The sequence below is a fragment of the Acartia tonsa genome, chromosome 8 (assembly GCF_053477335.1).
Source record: "Acartia tonsa isolate MP-2025a chromosome 8, ASM5347733v1, whole genome shotgun sequence".
Classification (NCBI taxonomy): domain Eukaryota; kingdom Metazoa; phylum Arthropoda; class Copepoda; order Calanoida; family Acartiidae; genus Acartia; species Acartia tonsa.
In genome coordinates, this window is record NC_137267.1 from 45,455,142 (window position 1) to 45,476,047 (window position 20,906).

Here is a 20,906-nt window from a genome sequence, read left to right on the forward strand (position 1 = left end):
TTAAAGTATTAAATGTCTGAAACTTTATTTAAGTTCTTGTAACATTTCAATTAATCTAATAGACTAATACATAATACAAAATGTACAAAAGATTCTAAGCAAAAATGATCAAGAATATTCTTAAACTTAAGACAAAATAGTCTTGATAAATAAGCAGAAGAAAAAAAAAGTTAAACAATTAAAGATTTTTTTACAGATTCAAGATCCAACATAAATGGTTAAATCCTTTTTTAATTAAAACCAATTGAATGTACAAAAGTGTGCTTTGAAATCTGTTCTAATATATAATAATGCTTGAATCTATTAATATTCTTCTGTTTTTTTTTATTGTAAGGAACTTAAAGGAAGCCTGCAGGAAATACACCGCTCTAACTGCTGAAAGACTGCAACAAGTAGACCTTATACCACAAATTTGAAGCCTCCTTAAAATGTCATTTTCAGAGGCCTCTAACTTTTCGGTTTTTGAAGTTGGGATTCAAATATTGGGGTATTGGGTCTATTTGTGGCAGTCTTTCAGCAATTTGGGTAGAGTATTTCTTGCAGGCTTCCTTTAAATCATTCAAATCAATTGAAGGAGGTATAAGGCAGGTACTTTATATAATAATGAGATATCAATGTAGTTAATATTGGAATGATCGTTTAGTCTGAATATCTTCTAGTAAACCTCCCAACTCTTCTTCAGAAAATCTTCCCTCTAAACTGGGTATCAAACTTCTTGCCTAAAAAAATAGATTTTTTCTTATTAAGGCGGCGGCAGTAATCCGTTACTAATTGGGATATTTGAGATAATTTATTAAAGTAAGGTGGGGAAGGGTTAAAAACCGATTACTATTCACCGGATTAGAACCGGTTCTCATCCACACTGAAAAATAATGTATAGCATCGTATTACAGACAATTTTCTACGAATAATAAAATAAAAATCATAAAATTGTTTTGAAACTTATATTTTTTATTTTAATATCCGCGGAAAGCTGTCTATAATACAATGCGATTAATAACGAATATAAGATTATGGGGGAAGCGGAAGATTAAATTTTTTTATTGTCTTGCTTACCTCCTCAGCAGTTTCTGGACACAAGTTGGCCAGGGCCGCCAACTCGAACTTATGAAGTTTCTTGTGCATCAATAAGGTACGGATAGAGGCGATGGTCTCACGATTACGGAATTTGGAAAATCTAAAGGAAAAATATTTTATTTCACTTTATATTGATGTCCAATAGTAGACGCTATTTTGGCACTCGGGGCTAACAAAACGGGGTTTAAAACTATAATTTTTCACTTTCATATAATATACGCGAAAGCCGTCTATAATTCGATGCGATATATAACTAATACGGTTTTCATCTAATTTTTTCAATACAATGGATTTATTAATAAATTAAATCTTACGCCAGATTATCATATACTCTAAAAAAGTGAAACTTGTAGCTTGCTAAAATAATGACTCCCCATCCACTCTCTTCACCCATCCCCTCCCCTCCTAATAGTTAAACGAATTGAACAATAAATGATGTCCATGTTATTAATCTTAATTAACGACAATTTTCCCCTGTCATAATATCCAAGTATATTCTATATCCAGTATCAATACATCCATACCTGCCCGTATAGCCCAATGTTTTCATGAAGACGTCACTCAACTTTTGTTCGTCCTCAACTTGCTCATTTTGACTTTTTCTGTGCTCCAACAACATACGAACCTGAACAAAACATTAAATCAAGGTTCTAAAGGGATAAGACAATGGCGATAAATTGATGTGTATCCCTAATGATGATCACACAAAATCACCCCTTCTGTAGATCCCAATTAGTAGTTGAAACGTTTGTACACTCAAAAATAACCCAACCAAAGAAAATTCAATTAGGTCAAACAAGTCCCCAAAATTTTTAAACCAATAAATAAGAAAACGTTATTATAAATCTTTGGGGATTAGTTTAATACAGCCCATTGTCTTGCTAATACACTGACCTCTGAAATGAGAAGAGTTTCAGCATCCTCAAACTCCTTGGGGAAGGTCAACTCAGCCGCGTCCTCGTCCTGCGGGGCTTCCTGGTGGCCGGCCATTGTTCTGCGGGAATATTCTGTAATAATTTTCAGTTTTGGTTACACATAAATCAAATTTTGTGACTTCAGGTTTTATAAACATATTGGTTCCTTGAAAGAATGAAACGAATAAAGCGAAACAAAATTACATTTTTACAATATTTTTATTTTATCAGTTTTCGTAAATTGAAAAAATCTTCGAATTTACATTCAACTCAAGGAACTATTCTATTTATTGAATATTGAATAACTTAGTGTTCAATTTGTAATAATACTTTAATTTTAAAATAAATTATAATTAAGTGAAATGGGAGTGTTGTTTTGTTTTTAGAAAACCCAAAAAAAATCAAAAGTGTAATAGATCTAAATAAAGAATTTTACATAAATATCAATATACTACAAATCACAAGGCTTTTAATAAACTTTTATTTTTTACTTTATTTCCAGTTTGGCTTCTAGACCGATTAATATCCGCTGGATTAGTACCGGTTCTCAACCATACTGAAAACTCATGTAGAGCATCGTATTACAGCCAATTTTCCATTAATATTAAAATAAAAATCATAAAGTTAAAATTCGTCCCCTCAAGACTAACAAAAGTAGTTTTGATCTTATAACTTTTCATTTTAATATCTGCGGAAAGCTGACTATAATACGATGCAATAAATAACTATTAATTAATGCATATAAAATACTGTTACAATATTTGTGAATTTCAACCCATTTTATTTTTTAAGTTTGTCCCAAATATTTCCAAAGTGTTATCACAGAAAAGCAGAATTTTAAAGTTTCAAAATAATAGCCCAAACTATTTCTACATTTACAGTACATAATTTAATTTTACAAATATTTTATGATACGAGTACTTTAAATCACAAATTGGGAAAATAATAATATATATAAGCATAAAATTCATAAATATTAAATTATGAATTTTTAGTAGCGAAGCTACTCTGTAATAACCTTTGTCTGTACGTCTGTCAATAACGATATGATTTTCTCGGCTGCTATTGAAGATAGACGGCTGAATTTTTTGGTGAAGATTCCCTGTATCAATGAGCATCAAGTGTATAATTTACCCTGTCCGTCAGTTTGTCGGTCATGTGTAAAAATAAATTAAAAATATATCAATTTTTTTTTTGAAAGGTTTCGCGATTTTTTATGAATTTATGCATATTTATCAACTGATCATCTATTCTATAATTCATTTTGTGTGTTTGCCCTTCTATGAATTTTTAGTGCTTCGCTACTTATGGATGTTGTTATCCTTGTTTTTATTTATTATTGTAATATATCTGTTTTTTTATATAACATTTTTGACTTGCTTTTTACTGTGCTGGAATCTTAGGTAATCCAAACTCATCCACCTAAAATAATAAAAAGTTAAGGATTTATTATAATGTGGATCTTGTACCAGATAATCATGTACTCTAAAAAAAGTGAAACTGTTAGCTGGCTAAAACAATGACCCTCCCCCCCCCCTTAGATGCGATAAATAAATTGTCCTACCTCTATTCCATCCTTGTTGGTAGCAACAGAGTCAGCTCCAGGTTCTCTTCCAGGAACAGAGGGAGCACTGATGGCATCATCTAAAATTATTATCATATCATCATTTATCCTATTATATAGCTAACACTTGAAGAGTGTCAGAACTGAATAAAGAGAACATATCCATTACTAAAGAAGAAGTGTACTAACCAAGATAAGAAGCATCATCATCAAGAGCTATTTCATCACCAAGAGCATCAAGTTCTGCCTCCAGTTCTGACTCATCAACATCTGGCATACCGTAACTCCTAGATTACAGAAATAAGACAATAGCCGATAATTTGATGTACATACCCAATGTCAATACACAAAATTACCCCTTCTTTAGATTATGATTAGGGGTTGAAACGTTTGGACACTCAACTTAATGCAACACTAAAAATTTGACAAAGTCCTCAAAGTTGTTAAGCCAGCAAACATAAAAACTTTATTATAAAACTAGTGTAATAAAAAGTTCTTTGTCTCTTTTTCTTTGCCTAGATTAGTACGTGTATTGTGTATCTTTTAATTGAAGTTGAAAAAAGCAAACTTTTTTTTCCATCACAAACTACTTTTCAAAACCACAAAAATTTGAAATTTATTTACCTGCCAAGAGCTTCCTGCACCTCGTTGGCATCTTCTAACATGTCTGCTAAGTCATCCTGACAAATTTCAACAACAGTTAAGTATTATACAGTAATAATGCGAGAAAATTTATCAGCAATTACAATAAAAAAAACTAATAATATACGAGTTTCTTCTTATATAGCTTTTAAATGTATATTTTAAAATGTGAAAAAAAACAAGGAGGTACAATTGATGTGTAGCGGAGCTATTGAAAATAATAATCTTTCCAGTATGGCTTCTAAACCAATTAATATCCGCTGGATTAGAACTCGTTCTCAGCCATACTGTAAAAAAATGTATCGTATCATAGTCAATTTTTTACGGAGAGTAAAATGAAAAATCTTGATATTAATGCAAGTTTTGTTAGCCCGAGCCTTCGGGGCTTACAGAACCGGAATTAAACTTATAATTTTTCGTTTTCCAATCCGTGGAAAACTGTTTATAATACAAAGCTATAAATAACTATGACAAACCTGTAAATCTTCAATCTGATCGATGTTGACATTCTTAAACTCTCTCTTCATCTCCTTGACTCCAGATTTCATGGCGTTTACTGTGATTTTGGTGTCCTAAATATCATTATCTATGAAAAAAAAGGACTCGAACCTTACCGGGAGGGAGGGGGCATTGAATTGTAAATTATCAAGTTTCTCCACAAATATTATAAAAATAAGATGAATACGCCTTAATTTTAAAGTGGGACTAACATGAAGGGACGTCTAAGCTTTTAAATTTAAAATTTTGTTGGGGGTAAAATAAAATTTTTTTTAAACTGGGGGGGGGGGGCGGTTTAAACACACCTTAACCACCACTCTTGGACGTCTATTCTCGCAAGCAGAGTATTTTATCTTCTGTATTATACTACTAACAATATTTCCTTAGTAATTTTAGTCAAATAAGTTAAAATCCAATGAAAAACGGCCATTCTATATCAATATGGCGATTTTAAATGAAAAAAAGGATCATGGAAAGAAAACGAAGTTGCCGGTTTCATCGTATTTTCACAGTAGCTTTTAAAGGGTTATTTTAGGTTAGGTTAGGTTAAGTAAATGTTAATGATTGCCCAGCAGGGCTAGAGCCCCCAGCAGGGGCTAGAAATAAGAGAAAGGCTACTGTGAAAAAACGACGAAACCGTCTACTTCGTTTTCTTTCCACGAGCCGAAAAAAAATAATTACCTTAAGCATCTGTGTAGAATAGTTGACTTGTTCCATGTTAAAAGATTGGTTCCGCAGATTTTCTGACTAAACATAAAAAAAATTGGCAAATGCGGTTTATTCAAATAAACTGAAAATACACTAATAAAATGAATAGGTATAGAATACACCTACTTGGATATTATGAAAGGAAAAATTTTCGCTAATTAAGGTTGCTATCATGAACATCACTTATTGGCCATTTCATTCATCCAGTAGGAGGGCAGGGGATGGGGTAAAGGGGGTAAATTGTTATTTTAGCCAGCTATAAGATTCACTTTATTATAGTAAAAGATAATCTGGTATAAGATCCCAAGTAATAATAAATCCATTACTATCAACAATTCTTTTGAAGGGATAGACGATTTTTTTATACTTTCTTTGGTTAGGTTCTTTTGAGTATTGTTAGGAAACCGCCGCAAAATTAGAGCTTACAACAGTGGCTAAAAATATATTTTACAAAGATAGGGGGGAGGGGGTGTAACTGCCTAGGTATAGAATTAGAAAATCTGTATTTTAAGTTGTGGAAAAGCTGGAGGTAGAACTTACCTGGGCTTCATATTGTTTCTTTTGTTTGAGAACTCTCATGGCTTTCTGTTTGACTGCGTTCTTACCAGGTCCCTCTCTCATCTTACTCATTTGATCCTTAAATAACATAAATTTTTAAAACTTTTAAAAGAATCTTTTTAACCAACAATATCTCAAAAGTGAATAGGTATATTAAGCTAAAATGTAGGTTAACAATGAATATAGAACACGTGGATATATAATTGACAGGAGAAAATTTAGGTTGCTAATTTGAACCTCATTTGTTGGTCAGTCGACCATCCAGTAGGAGGGGAGTGGATGGAGTAACGGTGGATTGAGAGTATCGTTTTATCAGCCAGCTGTGAGTATCACTATATCATAGTACATAGAAATCTGGTGCAACATCCAAGTAATAATATATCGATTTTATTGGTTTAATTTAAATCTAAAGTTTAGTCTTTTACATGTTATTACCCAGCCTACAAAAATAGAAAAAGAAATTACTTTATATTTTCTAAGCTCAGCATCCAGTCTTGCAATTTTCTTGTCTATTGATTCGGCTCGGGAATCTACATTGGCAACACAGTCACTAAAAGAAAAAAAAACAATATTATGAAAATGAAATACATGAATTTTCGTTGGTGGCAACGATCACAGCAAACTATTGTATTGGATGTAGAATGAACGTGATACTACGACAGGGTCGTCAATTGCTATTTCCCCCGTTATATATTGCTCAATTAGATCATCCAGTAGGATGGGAGGGGATGAAAATCTGGTGTAAGATTTAAGTAATGGTAAATCCATTCATTTTTTACATTCAATCCGTGGAAATCTAAATTTCGTTTCAATGATGTTAATTTTTGTTTTACCCTTATACTATTTTTTACACGATCTACATACACACGTTTTTGAAACTATTTGCATTTGTAAGTAATTTTTTTTTATCTTTTATATTAATTTATATTTTTAATTAAAAAAAAAAAACTCACCCAAGATTTGGAGGTGGCTCCTTTGCCTTCCCCTTTCCAAACAATCGGTTCATTTTTATGTCTGAAGAGAAAAATAATTAATTTTTTTCTAATTGGTTTGTCCTAACTTCAACTCTATCATAACAGGAGAAAGAGTGTGGAAGAGAATTAAATAACTAAGAACAGCCTTGTTCTTGTTAATTTTACCTTTATCATCATTTAAAGCCAAAGGGGATGTTACATAAATTGTATTATGTAAGACCGTTTAAATTCTTTTCTGACATACAGTATGACACCTAAAAACACACATATTCTGATGTGGAAATGTATAGAGAACAAGGACAAAATCGTCCTTTAATAATTTACTAGGAAATATTGGCTGTTAACTCTAAAAAATACATTTTTAGGGGGCCAAACTGTATAATTCACTCAAAGCGTTCCTTTTTAAAATACATTAAAACCATTACTAATGCAAATCTTTTAGTGAAAACCTCCCGTTCTGGTATTTATTTTGGCATGTAAAAGCTCTTTTTGCTCTTTACAGATTTTAAAGTGTACTAACACTTTGAATTTTGATAAATAGGAGTTGTCTGAAATATCAATAAAGGTAAAATATTTGAAGAACTTGGCTGACCGGTTTTGGATATATCACAACAATTGGGAATGTGTTTAAACAACATCACAGAAAATTTTGTGGTGGGCTGAGCAATTAGACTTCAAATAATATCAAACATTTCATAAGTTTTTAGCTTGGATATATCATTAGATATACTAAGTAGAAGTCATTTAACATCAAATACTTTTTCAAAGTAAAAAAAAACATTAAATAATGCAATTTTCACATAAGAGGGATTTGAAGTAATGAGAATAGCATATTTTAGGATTACCCATGAGCAGCCAAACCCATAACATTCTATTGAAAGGCTTTGGTTGAAAAAAGACTGATATTATTTGAAGAGTCCTGCACAACTGTATCATAAACTTTTGAGATTAGATTATTAATAATACAATTAAAATTTCTACTCTTATTTAAGAGCATAATAATATTAATAAACTTGGAAGATAGCCTCATACAAAATATTTAACAGAAATATTAATTTTTTTCAGGAATAAGGATTAATATTAAATTTTTCATATTTGTTATTTTTTTCAGTTTTATACTTCTGTCAAATATTCTAAAAGGCCTAAATTTAACAACAATTGAATTACTAATAAATTTAACAATTTTGAGCTCATATTCAAGAAATTTTTTATAATAGAATTTGTGATAGAATTTATAATTTTTTAACATGTTATAATTATTAAATAACTAAATACTTTTAATCACAAAAAATTAGTTGCTAAATTTTTTTACATTGCATCTATATTGATAAATTTTGTCTTTATTGCAATTAATATTCACAAAAGATAAATTATTATTATAGGCACCAAAAATCCATTAATAAAATACATAATAAATATTGAAATATATTCAACATAAGATCTAACATATCACAAAGAGTTATAATAATTTAAATACTTAGATTATAAGGTAACACACAAAAAAAAAAACAATAAAACAAATTAAGATATAATATTTGTACATATTTTCAACAGTTAAAGGAATGTAAAATCAGGTAATAATAAATTTTGCAACAAAAAATATAAAAATTCCCAATTTATTAATTTAATTTATTACTATTAAAGGTTTCTCTTTTTATAATAGAATTTCTATTTGTAAACATCTTTGGAAAGACTTTGTAAATAATTCTTTGGGTTTGTATTTAACACTTAAACTCATATATACAATTATCTTTCATATTCTTAAGTTTGAACCAAAATCTGTTTTATACAAGTTCAGCTTCTCTTTAACCAAGGTATTCTATTTTTTGAAGATTTTAAGAAATGACCTTCCAAAACCTTGCTATTGCTTAGTTCTAATAGGATTTAAGTTTACAACAAATGGTTACTAACTTTACTAAATAATATTCTTTTTTAATGAAAATGTTCGAATAATCTGGTTTTACAGCACTTCATATTAGGAAATTTCTCTGCCCCCTACATTTTTGGAAATTCAAGTAGTGCAATTGCATTTATTCTGCCTTTTGGTGAAAAAACACTTCTTTAAAAATTTGAACCAATCAAAACAAGGGGGGGGGGGGGGGAGTTTGTACAGTTATAGGAAATGAAAATTCGGTACCAAATTTTGCCCTGGCCGTTTGGGCTTGTTTTTATAGTTATCAATCTAATTCTTTTTGTAAGCTCTCTTATATGATTGGATCTACCTGTAAAATTTTGTAAATTGAATTTTGGGACTTTCCCTCTAGGGGCTAGGTGGGCAAAAGACCCCCCGAAACACTAAAATTTTAAGTTCTGAGCTTATTTTTAAAGATATCGAGCTGATTTTTTAAATGGAACCTTTTATTACATAGATGAGTTGATTAGCCACCCCATATTTCATTTTTGCACTTTACTTCTAGGGGCTTTTGGAGTAAAACAACCCCCCCAAATACAAAATTTATAAGTTTTGAGCTTACATGCCCCTAGAGGTAAGGTGCAAAAATGAAATATGGGATGGCTAATCAACTCATTTATGTAATAAAAGCTTCCATTTAAAAAAAATCAGCTCGATATCTTTAAAAATAAGCTCATAACTTAAAATTTTAGTGTTTGGGTTTTTTTTGCACCACTAGCCCCTAGAAGGAAAGTCCCAAAATTCAATTTTCAAAGTTTTACAGGTAGATCCAATCATATAGGAGAGTTTACAAAAAGAATTAGGTTGATAACTATAAAAACAAGCCCAAACGGTCAGGCCAAAATTTGATACTGAATTTTCATTTCCTATAACTGTACAAACTTCCCTCCCCCTTATTATGCCAAATAATTTCTCATTTAAATTTTTAGGCCCTCCTTGTTGGGGTCAAAAATTCATTGCATCAGAACTATAGCTTCATGGTGCTCCCAGAGAGGGCCTTGAGGAGAAGAATCAGGAACTTTTGTCGGTTTCAAAATATCTCGTTCAACTGCACTACTTGAATTTTAAAAAAGCCGGAAAAATAATCCCACAAAACTTAAGGATGTTTGACAAAACTATTTATCAATGAGAATCTATTGTGATAAATACAAACCCTAGAATAATAACAAGGGAGGGATCTAAAACTATAAATTTTATAATCTATTAATTTTAATAATATTTTATCTATGTAATTGTAATCATAAACCTTTCTTATATTTTTCAATAAGTGTCTATAAGATTACAAATACTTAGCTTTTAAGTAGATATAGCTTTATATTTATATTATTTAATATCTAACTTTATAATATTTTTATTTATATTTTACAATCTACAATAATATGGAAAGCGCTACTATTACTAAGCATACTTTAATAAAGTTGTATCTTTTAACAATTTTGTTTTGATATGACTATATAAGTTTGGGTTATTTAGAGATTTATAAATATTTTAACATCTATGAAGCAGTGGGGTTTAATAAAGAATACTACTACAACTTTACTAAATATACTGACTTATATCACTGTTATATGGTTACATATTCTAAGCATTATGCTGCATTTATAGTTGGCTTCATATTTAATGTTTAAATATATCTTAAGCTTTCTTTTATTGCATGGTTTTTCATAATCTACATATGTACTTATACAAGAAGTCATAATAGAATAAAAAATGTGTTTTCTTGCGCCATAATTTGTCTGTGTAGACAGATTTCTCTTGCTTATAAAGCAAATTCAGTTGTAATGCCAAAAAAATATTGTAAACTATTTTTTTTATGTTCTTTCTTGTATGTTAGATGTTTATAATTAAGCTTTACTTGCATCTATGATAAAAGCCATTTATATTATGTTCATGTTTATGCATATAATATATATATCCTATTAAAGCATATGCCTACCATATTGAGCATGTGTTTTTTTATGAAAGCATCTTTATTTTCTAATATTGCTTGGATAAATTTTTATGTTTAATTTGCTAAAGCATACCATATCACTTCATTTATAATACATTTAATAGCTGCATCCAGTTTTTAATATTTGCTTTTTTGTTTAAGATATTTTTTTAATTTAAGATATGTAGACCTATACAGTAGAATATTGAAAAATTCATTATTCAAATTGTTTATTATCAAAAATGATAAAATTCTTGATGTAAAAGTCCATTGAGCTTTACCATATAATTTAGTGTTATCAACGTATTAAAGACCTTAAATATTTTTAACATTTAACAAGGATATCAAATTGATTTCAAAAGATATGTGGAAATAATGAGAAAGAATATATATGGCATGTTTTTTGGGTGGAAACATTATATTTAAAAAAACCTAGAAAGTTTTAGCAATTCCCATGATGATTAGGTTTTCAATTTATTTTTCAATGTTTTAAAAGTTTTTCAATATTTTAAAATGTTTTAGAAGTATTTTCAATGTTTCAAAAAACATTGAGAGAAAAATCTTCGAAATGAAAAATATTGAGAATAAAATCCTCCAATGAAAAAATTTAAACAATGTTAATGCTAATTTTTCCAGCGAAAACTTAAACACCCTTCCCAATTGGTAAAGAATTGAGAAATGGTAGGCCGCTGAAGTATGCGTAGGGTAAATAAGTTCTAACATAAAATCAGACCTGTGACCTACATCTTGAGGTTAAAGATCAATTTTGTTCGAGTAGAAAAAACAGGACCTTAAAGATTATCTTAGCCTTTTAGAAATAAATTATAATTTCTTTTTGGTAGCCAAATATACCCTGGGGCGGCCAATCATCATATTTATGAAACTAGGGTTTTCCCATTTCTAATGCCATATACTTCCTTCATAGGGGGAAAAAAACTGGTTTTATTACTACAAATTTCAATTTCAAGTCTTGTCTCTATAATTCCCGTAGATATTTTGAATAGAATCCCATAAGATATTAGGATAAGTTTCTATAAGTCTTCGGACTAGTTCCGTAATATATATTCATCATAAGCTTCCGTACATCTTTACGATTCCCCGTAAATATTTGGATGCAGCGTAAAATTTCTGGTAAGCTCCAGGTAGAAGTTTGGCTGTTTGGGATAGTAGCTGATGTACGTGTAGCGGCCAAAGGTGTAAGGTACTGTTGGCTCTATTTGGGTTCCCTGGTAAATATAGTTTAGGTTCACTTTGTATAAAATTGTATGATGTATATATCAGTAGTATTATGATAAAGCACCAAGATGAAAAATCATGTATAGTATCGTAATACAGACAATTTCCTTAGGCACCCCAAAATTTTAAACTTTGAATTTTTACCCCCGTTAACCCCAAATGAAAGGGCTTGGACGCCCTTGTTTCAACCAATAATTTTTATCTATAGATTATATCATGGATAAGAATCAGTTTATCGTCCATTGTCTTATCTCTTAAGATTCCAACAAATTATCCAAATAGTCAAATAATATAGTCAATACAGCCTAAATATAAAATATTCACGTATTATAAAACATTGACCTACCTCATGCCATTCGTTGAAGCTGGTGATTGAGATAATCCTGGCAGTGGTGGCCAGGGCAGTCCTCCAGCTTGTCTCGTAATACAGCCCGTTTCTGCGTTCCCTAATCAATAAGCATATTGAATGTATAAAGCAATGGACAAGAGGCAATAAATAAATCTTCTTTAAGTTTATGAAAACAAAAATCTGTATTCAGTAGCTTTTAAATATGGGGGTAATAAAACAAACCTGGCATTTCTGGCGTTCCAAGGTCTAACTCTTGTATCCACATACCCAGGACCCACGCTTGGAATAAACAACAAAGAATTCTTGATCGCATAATCTAAATTAATTTAGTTTAAAGTTAATATGAGTAATCTATAATTAAGTTCTTTAAATGTTGCTAGAGATAACGCCCCTAGAGGCAATAGTGGCGTAGCTTTAATGAAAAATGAGAAAAAAATATTTTTGGAGGGATCTTTATTCCGGGATGCTTCAGTGTAGAGGAGAGGAGAACCATATTGGTTCAGAGGTTAGCGAGACCCCGCGCTACACCCACACAAACACACACTCAGACATCGTGTTACTTTTAAATAAGGATAATAATAATCAGTGAGGACGGAACATTGGTCTGTTTATTACACTAGTCCCAACGTTTTCGTATTCGTTGGGTTTAAAACTTTGGGGACTTTTAATAAATTTTGATTGGTTAGCTGATTTAGTTAAAGCAATTGATTGTTATCCATAGAAGGGGTAATTTTGTATATAATCATTAGAGAAGAACATCATTTCATCGGCCATTGTCTTATCCCTTTAGATCCCTGCAATCTTTAAATCTTACCTGCCAACGACTTCCAATTTTTCCATGTAGACCCGTAGGTGAACCCATTGGCAGCAAAATATGTATAGTACCCGTCAAATTTGGCAGCTTTTATATCAGCCCGGTGCTTCAACTCAACTAAATTAAAATATTCCATATATTATTACATGGATGCAATGTTGCAATAGATTCTCAAGTTCTCTGATAAAGCGATGCTCGCAGCTGGCAATTTTCTTCATCCATCTCCTTTACCCCATCCCCTCTCCTCCTACTGGACTAACTTTCCAATAAAATGAGGTCCATATTATCAAGCAAAATTTACGTCAAATTTTCTTCTGTCAATATATCCATGTATATCCTATATCCAATTTTTCGATTCATTAATCAATAAAAATGAGATAAGGTTTTAAAGTGAATTAACTAAACATTTTATTTCTTCGTTAACATTCTAAAAGTTTAAAGAGCGAGGAGTATTTAAAATAATATTAGGCATTTTTAGCATAAACATTGAAAATAATGATTTAATGCAATTTATTTTTCAATAATTTGAATGTGTTTTACTCTTTGGGGAAGCTTTATTAAAGGGTGTAATTTTAGGCTATTTTCATGACCTTTCCTCGCCTTCTCCTAAGTAACTGATGATCGATGTAACTCAGGGAGGAAGGGGATATTGGACTATTTATCAAAATTTTAAATTAACATTTTCTTACAGAAGGGGTAATTATGTGTATCATCATTGTCGATTTACATCAATTTATCGGCCATTGTCTTATCCCTTTAGATCCCAGGAAGTAACTAGTCTTAAATTAACCAAGAAAGTAATATTTTTTAAATGAGAGGCATTCATGACGGTACTAACATGTTAAGGTGTAACTGAGCTACTGACAACTTACCAAGAAGCCCAATGAAGACAGCATCAAGCTCTGTATTTCTGACAGTGAGGTCTCCTTTCCTGGAGAACAGTCGGCTCCATTCCTCTGGAGCAACCTGAATATACATTACATTAATTACGTAAAAGCAATCTTTTTGTGTTCTTTACTTTTGTAAAATCAAGAATTGTTATTCATCGCACCGTATTATAGACAGCTTTTCGCAGATCGTAAAACTCGTAAACCAATAAATTATAAGATTAATTCCAAATAGTACCAAAAGCCCGGGCTAACAAAAATGGTATTGATATTATGATTTTTCATGTCATTATTAGTATTATGAGATAGGCGTTTTTTGAGATGACCCGAATAGTTATTTCTCGCATCGTATCATAAACAGGTTTCCGCGGATATACATGTACAAATATGAGATTCCAACCAGTTTTTTAGCCCCGAGATAACGTAGGCATTGGATAAAAAAGTGGTTTTAATCTTAAGATTGTACATTTTTATGTTCGTAGGAAACTGGATATAATACAATGCTAGACATAATTTTTCATTATGGATGAGAACCGTTTCTAATTCAGCGGATATTTATCAGTTCGAAGCAATAATAGAAAACTATTTACCTGATATGAATCGTAGAGGTAAAACAAAGGTAGCTTTCTTCGACCAACCCTACGAAAAAAAAATCATCTTTATAAGATGTCATAAAAAAATGTATACCTAGGTATTTTTAAAAGTAGAAAAATGCTAAACTTGAAAGTATAAAAAAAGTTGAAATCCAGAGGGACAATAGACGATATCTGCTTTTATAGAGTTACTTTTTGCATTTTGAAATCTAATTTTTGAGAGACCGTCAAATTATTTTTATCAATATTAGTCTATTTTTGCATAATGTAAGATGAACATTGAACAAAAACTTACTTCATTTTATAATATGCTGGATGTGAAGCATAATTTGTATGTACATATTGAAGATGTCTGCGCAGAGACACGGCTGATCTGTCCTGATAAGGCTCTATATGGAGGCAGATCTAAAATAATATTTATAAATTGTTAGCCTGTCAAATCAAACCCTTCCTTAATAGGCACAAAAATATTCCACATAAAAAATTCTATTTATGAAATTTATCCATGTACCTATCTGTGTTATATTTTATTCTGAACCGATCGGGCTCCCCTTTACAGGGTAGCTTCTCATAGATCCCGGGAAGGTTTATAACTATTTTCTTGGAGGGTGGGACACCCCAACCCCCCAAAAAATGAAAAATACCCCCTCCCCCCAAAAAATTCTTTTAACTAAAATCAAAAATGAGGTGGGGGGCATCCCCCCACCACAAAAAAATTTCCACCCTCCAAAATTTTTTTAATTTTTTTTTTTAAATCTAAAATAAGAAATTGGGTTATCAAATTTAACTTCCCCCTCTTCAAGTGCCCCTAGAGGCCTCTAGGAGCGTTGCCGTTAGTATTTATATATGCTAGTAATAAAATATCTTTTTAGGGGTTCTTCGATTCCCTATTGCTAAGGATCTTGTACAATAATCTTTTTCGGTTGCGCCCCTAGCAAAGTTTCTGGTAAAAATATTTAGTTTGATATAAAGTTGAACTTACTTTAATTTTATATTTGTTGGCTGCATCTAGTAATATTGGTATCATTCTATCAGACTGTGGCCCGTTCTCATCTGCTAACCCTAATCAAATATTCATGTAAAAAAATATTTACTCTTGTTAATCATTTTCGATCTTGTAAGGATTAGTTTACAATTTGTTATTTGTGTCTAGAGACTCACCAAAGACAATGGACGATAATGGGTGTAACTGTACAGTGTAGGCGAGGATGAGGTAATATAGAGTAGCTCCCTTGAGACAGTGGGTCAAGGCATAATGTACTAGAGCGTAGAGCTTGATAGCCCTAGTGGCTATACAAAAGTGTCTCGTCCGTCTCCATCAGAGTTTCGGATCCGGATCCTTGGACTCAAAAAAATGCGGAAAAAATGGAAAAATCTACCTAAATTTATATAAAATCTCAGACATTCTCTTGATGAGCGCCAATCTTTAAGGTTTAGGGTCAGACTTGAAAATTAAAAGTATTTTTGACTTCGAATTAAAGAATAAATATTTTTTGAAAAGTTTGGTGATTTTATTTTTATTGTCAAGGATCCGGAACCGAATCCGGTAGGATCCGGATCCGGATCCGCACTGGCCAAATTTGGAGAATCCGGATCTGGATCCGCAAAAAATCAATGCGGATCCGAAACACTGGTCTCCATGACTACTTAGGTCCAAAACTAAGGAACAATGGCTACACAGTCACACACACTTATAAATCTATCTATACCTGGAGGATACCAGGAAACGGCCACCACGCCAATATTTGCTTCTCTCACCCATTCAAAGTGCTGTTCTATTACACTTATATTCCTAGGAGAATTAAATAAAGTAGAGGTCAATCAAAGCATTCTAGTCATTTGAATATAGTGGATTGTAAAACAGTTTGAAGTAAATATGTAATACAATATAATAATAACAGATCATCTCTCAGTCTATTTGTAGCTTATAATATCGCTGACAGCTGGACAGGTATGATTTTCTTTTAAATGAAGCTTCCTAAAGGTCCCGAAAATAACTTTATGGAAGTACCAGACCTTCCAAAGAGAAATTGCCACTGGAAAAATAAACCAGCCATTTCTTTTACTTTTTTTTTATAAAACTAAAAAGGAAAGTAAATGGTCGACTTGCTCTACTCTAAATATATTACCTAGAGCTATAGGGTCCCAATTGTGGGTAAAAATTAGCGCCAATATCTTCTGGGGGTCGGTGTTGACCCTTGGGGAACACCCTCTTGTCATTCTTATCCCAATTTTCTATAAAATAAATTATCTTAATTATGCAGTTATTTGACAAGAGTGTATATTCTAAGGCTAAATGGGGAAGGAAAAAAAATATGTGGGGGGAAGGGGGTTGAAAATGATTTTTTTTGCAACAGCGATATATTGTGCAGAATATACATTATACACCCTTGTTATTCGAACAGGAAATATCTAGAAATGTCATACCCTTTAGTTCTCTATAGTGCCTTTGTCGATTTAGTTACATTTTAGAGAAGCGTCTTATTTATTAAGTTTGGGCTATGACCTTACGAAAATAAAAACAGTTAAGACCTTTAGACAATGTTCATATAATTATAGGGTTGGTTGCAGAATACAGATTAAAAAAAATATGGGTATTTTAGCAAAGATGTCTGTCTGTGTGTGTATTCGGAAAATCTCGCTAACCGCTGTACCGACGTCGTGGTTCTCCTCAACAAGTAGGAAGAGGAATCCAGTAAGATTTTTAATTTTTTTTATGGGGGGGGGGGGAGGGGAGTATAAAAAAGCCCTTACCTAAATATCTATGATTCCAATGCTCCCACTGGCCATCAATACTGGGTGTTCCATACCAGGCATAATAAAATACGTGTGCATTGTAGTTCAACCTGCAGCATTTGTTTATACATCACATAATAATCTTTTATAAAGTTAATTTAGTTTGAAGTCTGCATGTCAGTATTCCAAATGGGATATCTGCAACCAAAAACCCCGGGTCTTAAAATGTTTAAACTTAAGGAAATTTTTAAAGCTATTTGAGGAAGTAAGATAAGTTGGTTTAAAGGGAGTCCTTATTATCAACAAATCAAGTTTTTTTTGTCTTTTCATATCCAAAATGTGTCATCCCGCCCCCCTCCCCCTGAAAACCCTGTGCAAATTTTATATATATATATATTTGGGGGGGGGGGGGGGGGGAGGAGGTTCATTGGTCGACAATGTACTTTCAGGGAAATCACCGTAACATCATTCGGTCGAAAATAGATATAACATTGTTGGATAATGGAAAGAAAGTAGCAGATTTTGCCGTATTTTCACAGTACAATTTGCTAGGTTATTTTAGGTTGGTTAAATATTAATGATTGCTCCGCAGGATTAGGAAATTTGCCCCGCAGCGCAGGGTTAAAACCCCCCAGCAATGGCTAGAAAAAGGAGAAAAGCTGCAATTGAAATACGACGAAACCCACGCGCTACTTCGTTTTCTTTCCATAATACACATTGTTTACTATCTATGTAATTGTATACATGATGTAAATTCCTTATAGATTTGTTGGCTACTTTAGTCTGTGTGGGGGAGGCAAGATCTGAACTTTCTGGCCCATTTCTCCCACTGAAATTCAAGTAAAAGGTAAAAAAATTACAATAACTAATAACATTTCCAGTATGACTACAAAACCGATTAATATCCGGATCTCAGACATACTGCATAGCATAGTATTACAGACAATTTTCCACAATTATTTAAAAAATCATAAAGAACATAACTGGTACCTATTGATCTTATGATTTTTCATTGTAATATCCGCGGAAAGCTGTCTATAACACGATGCGATAAATAACTATTATTATATCAATATCAAATTTCTTTGTTATCAAATGCATTACACTAGAAAGCTAGATAGATAGGTAGTAACGGATGGTTAAAACTTGAAAATCTCCCAAAAAAGATATTTAGATCATACTTACTTTAAATATTTAAGTTTCTGCTTAATAGCTTGTTGAAAGGCTTCTGTTGGTATGTGTTTTCTAAAAAAGTAATGTCTTTATAATATAAAGTAGTAAGGTTTTTTGTCTGTAGCTTAAGATTTCGATAACTACTAAACCTATTAAGTTCTACAATTTTTGGAAGCTTCACATAGGTCCTAGGATAAAATACACAATATAGCAAGTTTATTTGGACATACCCTAGATAAAAAATCTCCTGGGAGGGAGGGGACATTAGGCTGTTTATTACATTAGTCTTCAAATAACGTTTTTTTTTATTCGTTGGCTTAATAACTTTGGGGAATTAAATTGAATTTTGATTGAATGGTTCATTAACATGATTGTCAAAACGTTTCAACCACAAATTATAATTTAAAGAAGGGGTAATTTTGTGTATCCCTTTACACCCTTTATGTATTATCCCTTTAGATCCCTTTTAAAAGTAAAAAGTAGAATAGCAGCGCTACTAAAAATTAAAAAAAAAAGGATACCTTCTGATGTTAAAGAATTGTGGTGCAAAGTGCAGCAGCACCAAGGACACGAGGGCCAAAATTATGACACATTTCAAGAGACGAGCTAACATACGGGTCATAATAATAATCTAGTTGTAACCCCTGTTACCCTATCGCTCATCTCTCCCCAAGTGTCTGAAAATTAAGATTCAATTTAACATATTGTTATATAGGGGTTCATGTTATTTTTTTTGTACAAATCGCAAATATGTTACATTTTTTTTCTATTAATCTTAAATATTACGATTTGTACAAAAAAAAATTTTATAAATAACAATCTTTAATAATATTTAGGTTACTGTCATAAAAATTTATCTTTTTTTTGTGTAGGGAAGAACAAATAAATGGAAAAAATATTACATACAAATCTCATTGAACTAATATTTTTACTTCCCTAAGCTATGCTTTGTAAGTCTATGACTATATTGAAATCAAATTTATTATTTCCTAAGGACATCCTAGGATTTCCTATATATCGCATCGTATTATAAACAGCTTTCCGCGGATGTAAATTTACAATTATTAGTTTTTTAGCCCCAAGATGACGAAGGCACAGGCTAAAAAAACTGGTTCTAATGTATTTATATTCCTAGAAAACTGGATATAATATAATACAATGCTATACATAATTTTTCAGTATGGCTGAGAACCGGTTCTAATCCACCGGATATTGGTCGGTTTCGAAGCGATACTGGAAAAAATATTAGGACTTTTATGTAATCACATAGCCATTTTTACAATATTTAAGTGTCAAGTGTTAAATTCATCTAAATTTATTTCTACATAAATACTTGTATATAAATAAAAAATCAATTTTGCATCGAGATTAATTCTAATTAGGTATTTTATTACATGTTTAGAATATAACATGTCAGTGTTTTTTTCTTCAACGAAATTAATGGGAATATTTTTAAAATATGAGATTATAAAAATAATTCAGTATCCATAAAATAAAAGCGTAGCTGGGGATTTTTGAATAAGATTTTAAATTTGAAAACTAAAATGTTTGATTGGCTACACTTAAAGCTTTTACAGAAAAAAGATCTTTGTATTATATTTGTATTGTGTTAGTTTTCTTAAATTTTGACTAATATTTAGTATTAATAATTTATAGGTATGCTTCAATTCGATTAAAACTGCTGAATTTCTGTCCATATTTTTCATTTAATGATCACCAAGAAACTTTAAAGATTTGTTAAACATATTAGCAAATAATTGATCCAACATACCATATCAGTAAAGCTTCTCTGTAATCATTGAATCTTATATTACAATACAATACATAGTTTTAGTTTTTATCAATGGATGGAAAACGGCTGCAATTTGCTATTATAACTTTCATTGTAAATTTTTATACTAGCTTTATTGACTAATTTTATTAGAGTATTATTTATCTTATTAGTTTTATTTTAAGTTTACTTAAATTACGAAATTTACATCAAAATAAAAATAAATAACGAAATAAACTACTTTATGCTAAAAAAATTGAATTTAAAGACATCCAAATTTGAACTAATTTTCAAAATAAATTTTCTACTCATAGTTTAATGTAAATATCACAAATAATATAGTTATACTTTCTATCATTGTTTTGCTTAAATCTCTAAACCTCCACCTTACTTTACAATAAACAAAGTTCGTACAGGGGTGTAAATTCTGCACAAGATTCATTTCTTCCCATGCTACAAACAAATATTTTTCCCCCAATAGTTAAAATCAAACTTCCCATCATTTAAAATGATTTTTGTGTTTGTAGGTGAGAATACAAGTTGCCTTTTGCTGATTTTTCAAAGATTTCC

At 31.2% G+C, this 20,906-nt stretch overlaps 3 protein-coding genes across 3 annotated transcripts; all 3 read right to left on the reverse strand.

The window, feature by feature from the left end:
* Positions 1-22: 22 nt before the first annotated feature.
* Positions 23-2,128, reverse strand: Polr2D (RNA polymerase II subunit D). Its single transcript, XM_080170609.1, has 4 exons — positions 1,972-2,128; positions 1,602-1,702; positions 1,057-1,177; positions 23-719 (listed from the first exon to the last, which is right to left on the reverse strand). The coding sequence occupies exons 1-4, from the start codon at positions 2,065-2,067 to the stop codon at positions 621-623; spliced, it is 417 nt and encodes a 138-aa protein (XP_080026735.1). The 5' UTR covers positions 2,068-2,128; the 3' UTR covers positions 23-620.
* A 1,212-nt stretch (positions 2,129-3,340) lies between these two features.
* On the reverse strand, positions 3,341-7,047 carry Vps60 (vacuolar protein sorting 60). Its single transcript, XM_080170608.1, has 9 exons — positions 6,915-7,047; positions 6,427-6,511; positions 5,944-6,039; positions 5,377-5,442; positions 4,674-4,769; positions 4,180-4,235; positions 3,745-3,842; positions 3,556-3,635; positions 3,341-3,413 (listed from the first exon to the last, which is right to left on the reverse strand). The coding sequence occupies exons 1-9, from the start codon at positions 6,965-6,967 to the stop codon at positions 3,375-3,377; spliced, it is 669 nt and encodes a 222-aa protein (XP_080026734.1). The 5' UTR covers positions 6,968-7,047; the 3' UTR covers positions 3,341-3,374.
* Positions 7,048-11,702: 4,655 nt separating this feature from the next.
* Positions 11,703-19,226, reverse strand: LOC145327085 (glycoprotein endo-alpha-1,2-mannosidase). Its single transcript, XM_080170607.1, has 14 exons — positions 19,087-19,226; positions 18,578-18,637; positions 18,149-18,221; positions 17,411-17,501; positions 16,786-16,891; positions 16,366-16,448; positions 15,639-15,718; positions 14,952-15,061; positions 14,654-14,702; positions 14,049-14,142; positions 13,177-13,293; positions 12,585-12,678; positions 12,360-12,459; positions 11,703-12,003 (listed from the first exon to the last, which is right to left on the reverse strand). The coding sequence occupies exons 1-14, from the start codon at positions 19,185-19,187 to the stop codon at positions 11,866-11,868; spliced, it is 1,296 nt and encodes a 431-aa protein (XP_080026733.1). The 5' UTR covers positions 19,188-19,226; the 3' UTR covers positions 11,703-11,865.
* Between the last annotated feature and the right edge of the window lie 1,680 nt (positions 19,227-20,906).

Coding starts and splice junctions, on each gene's coding strand:
- Vps60 (XM_080170608.1), bottom strand. CDS start 6,967: ATGAACCGATTGTTTGGAAAGGGGAAGGCAAAGGAGCCACCTCCAAAT. Junction 5,443..5,943: donor AGAAACAATATGAAGCCCAG/GTAAGTTCTACC, acceptor TTTTATGTTTAG/TCAGAAAATCTGCGGAACCA. Junction 4,236..4,673: donor ATCAGATTGAAGATTTACAG/GTTTGTCATAGT, acceptor GAAATTTGTCAG/GATGACTTAGCAGACATGTT.
- Polr2D (XM_080170609.1), bottom strand. CDS start 2,067: ATGGCCGGCCACCAGGAAGCCCCGCAGGACGAGGACGCGGCTGAGTTG. Junction 1,178..1,601: donor ACATTGGGCTATACGGGCAG/GTATGGATGTAT, acceptor TTTTTCCTTTAG/ATTTTCCAAATTCCGTAATC. Junction 720..1,056: donor GTCCAGAAACTGCTGAGGAG/GTAAGCAAGACA, acceptor CTATTTTTTTAG/GCAAGAAGTTTGATACCCAG.
- LOC145327085 (XM_080170607.1), bottom strand. CDS start 19,187: ATGACCCGTATGTTAGCTCGTCTCTTGAAATGTGTCATAATTTTGGCC. Junction 13,294..14,048: donor TGTCTTCATTGGGCTTCTTG/GTAAGTTGTCAG, acceptor ATTTTAATTTAG/TTGAGTTGAAGCACCGGGCT. Junction 12,004..12,359: donor GCTTCAACGAATGGCATGAG/GTAGGTCAATGT, acceptor TATATTTACCAG/GGAACCCAAATAGAGCCAAC.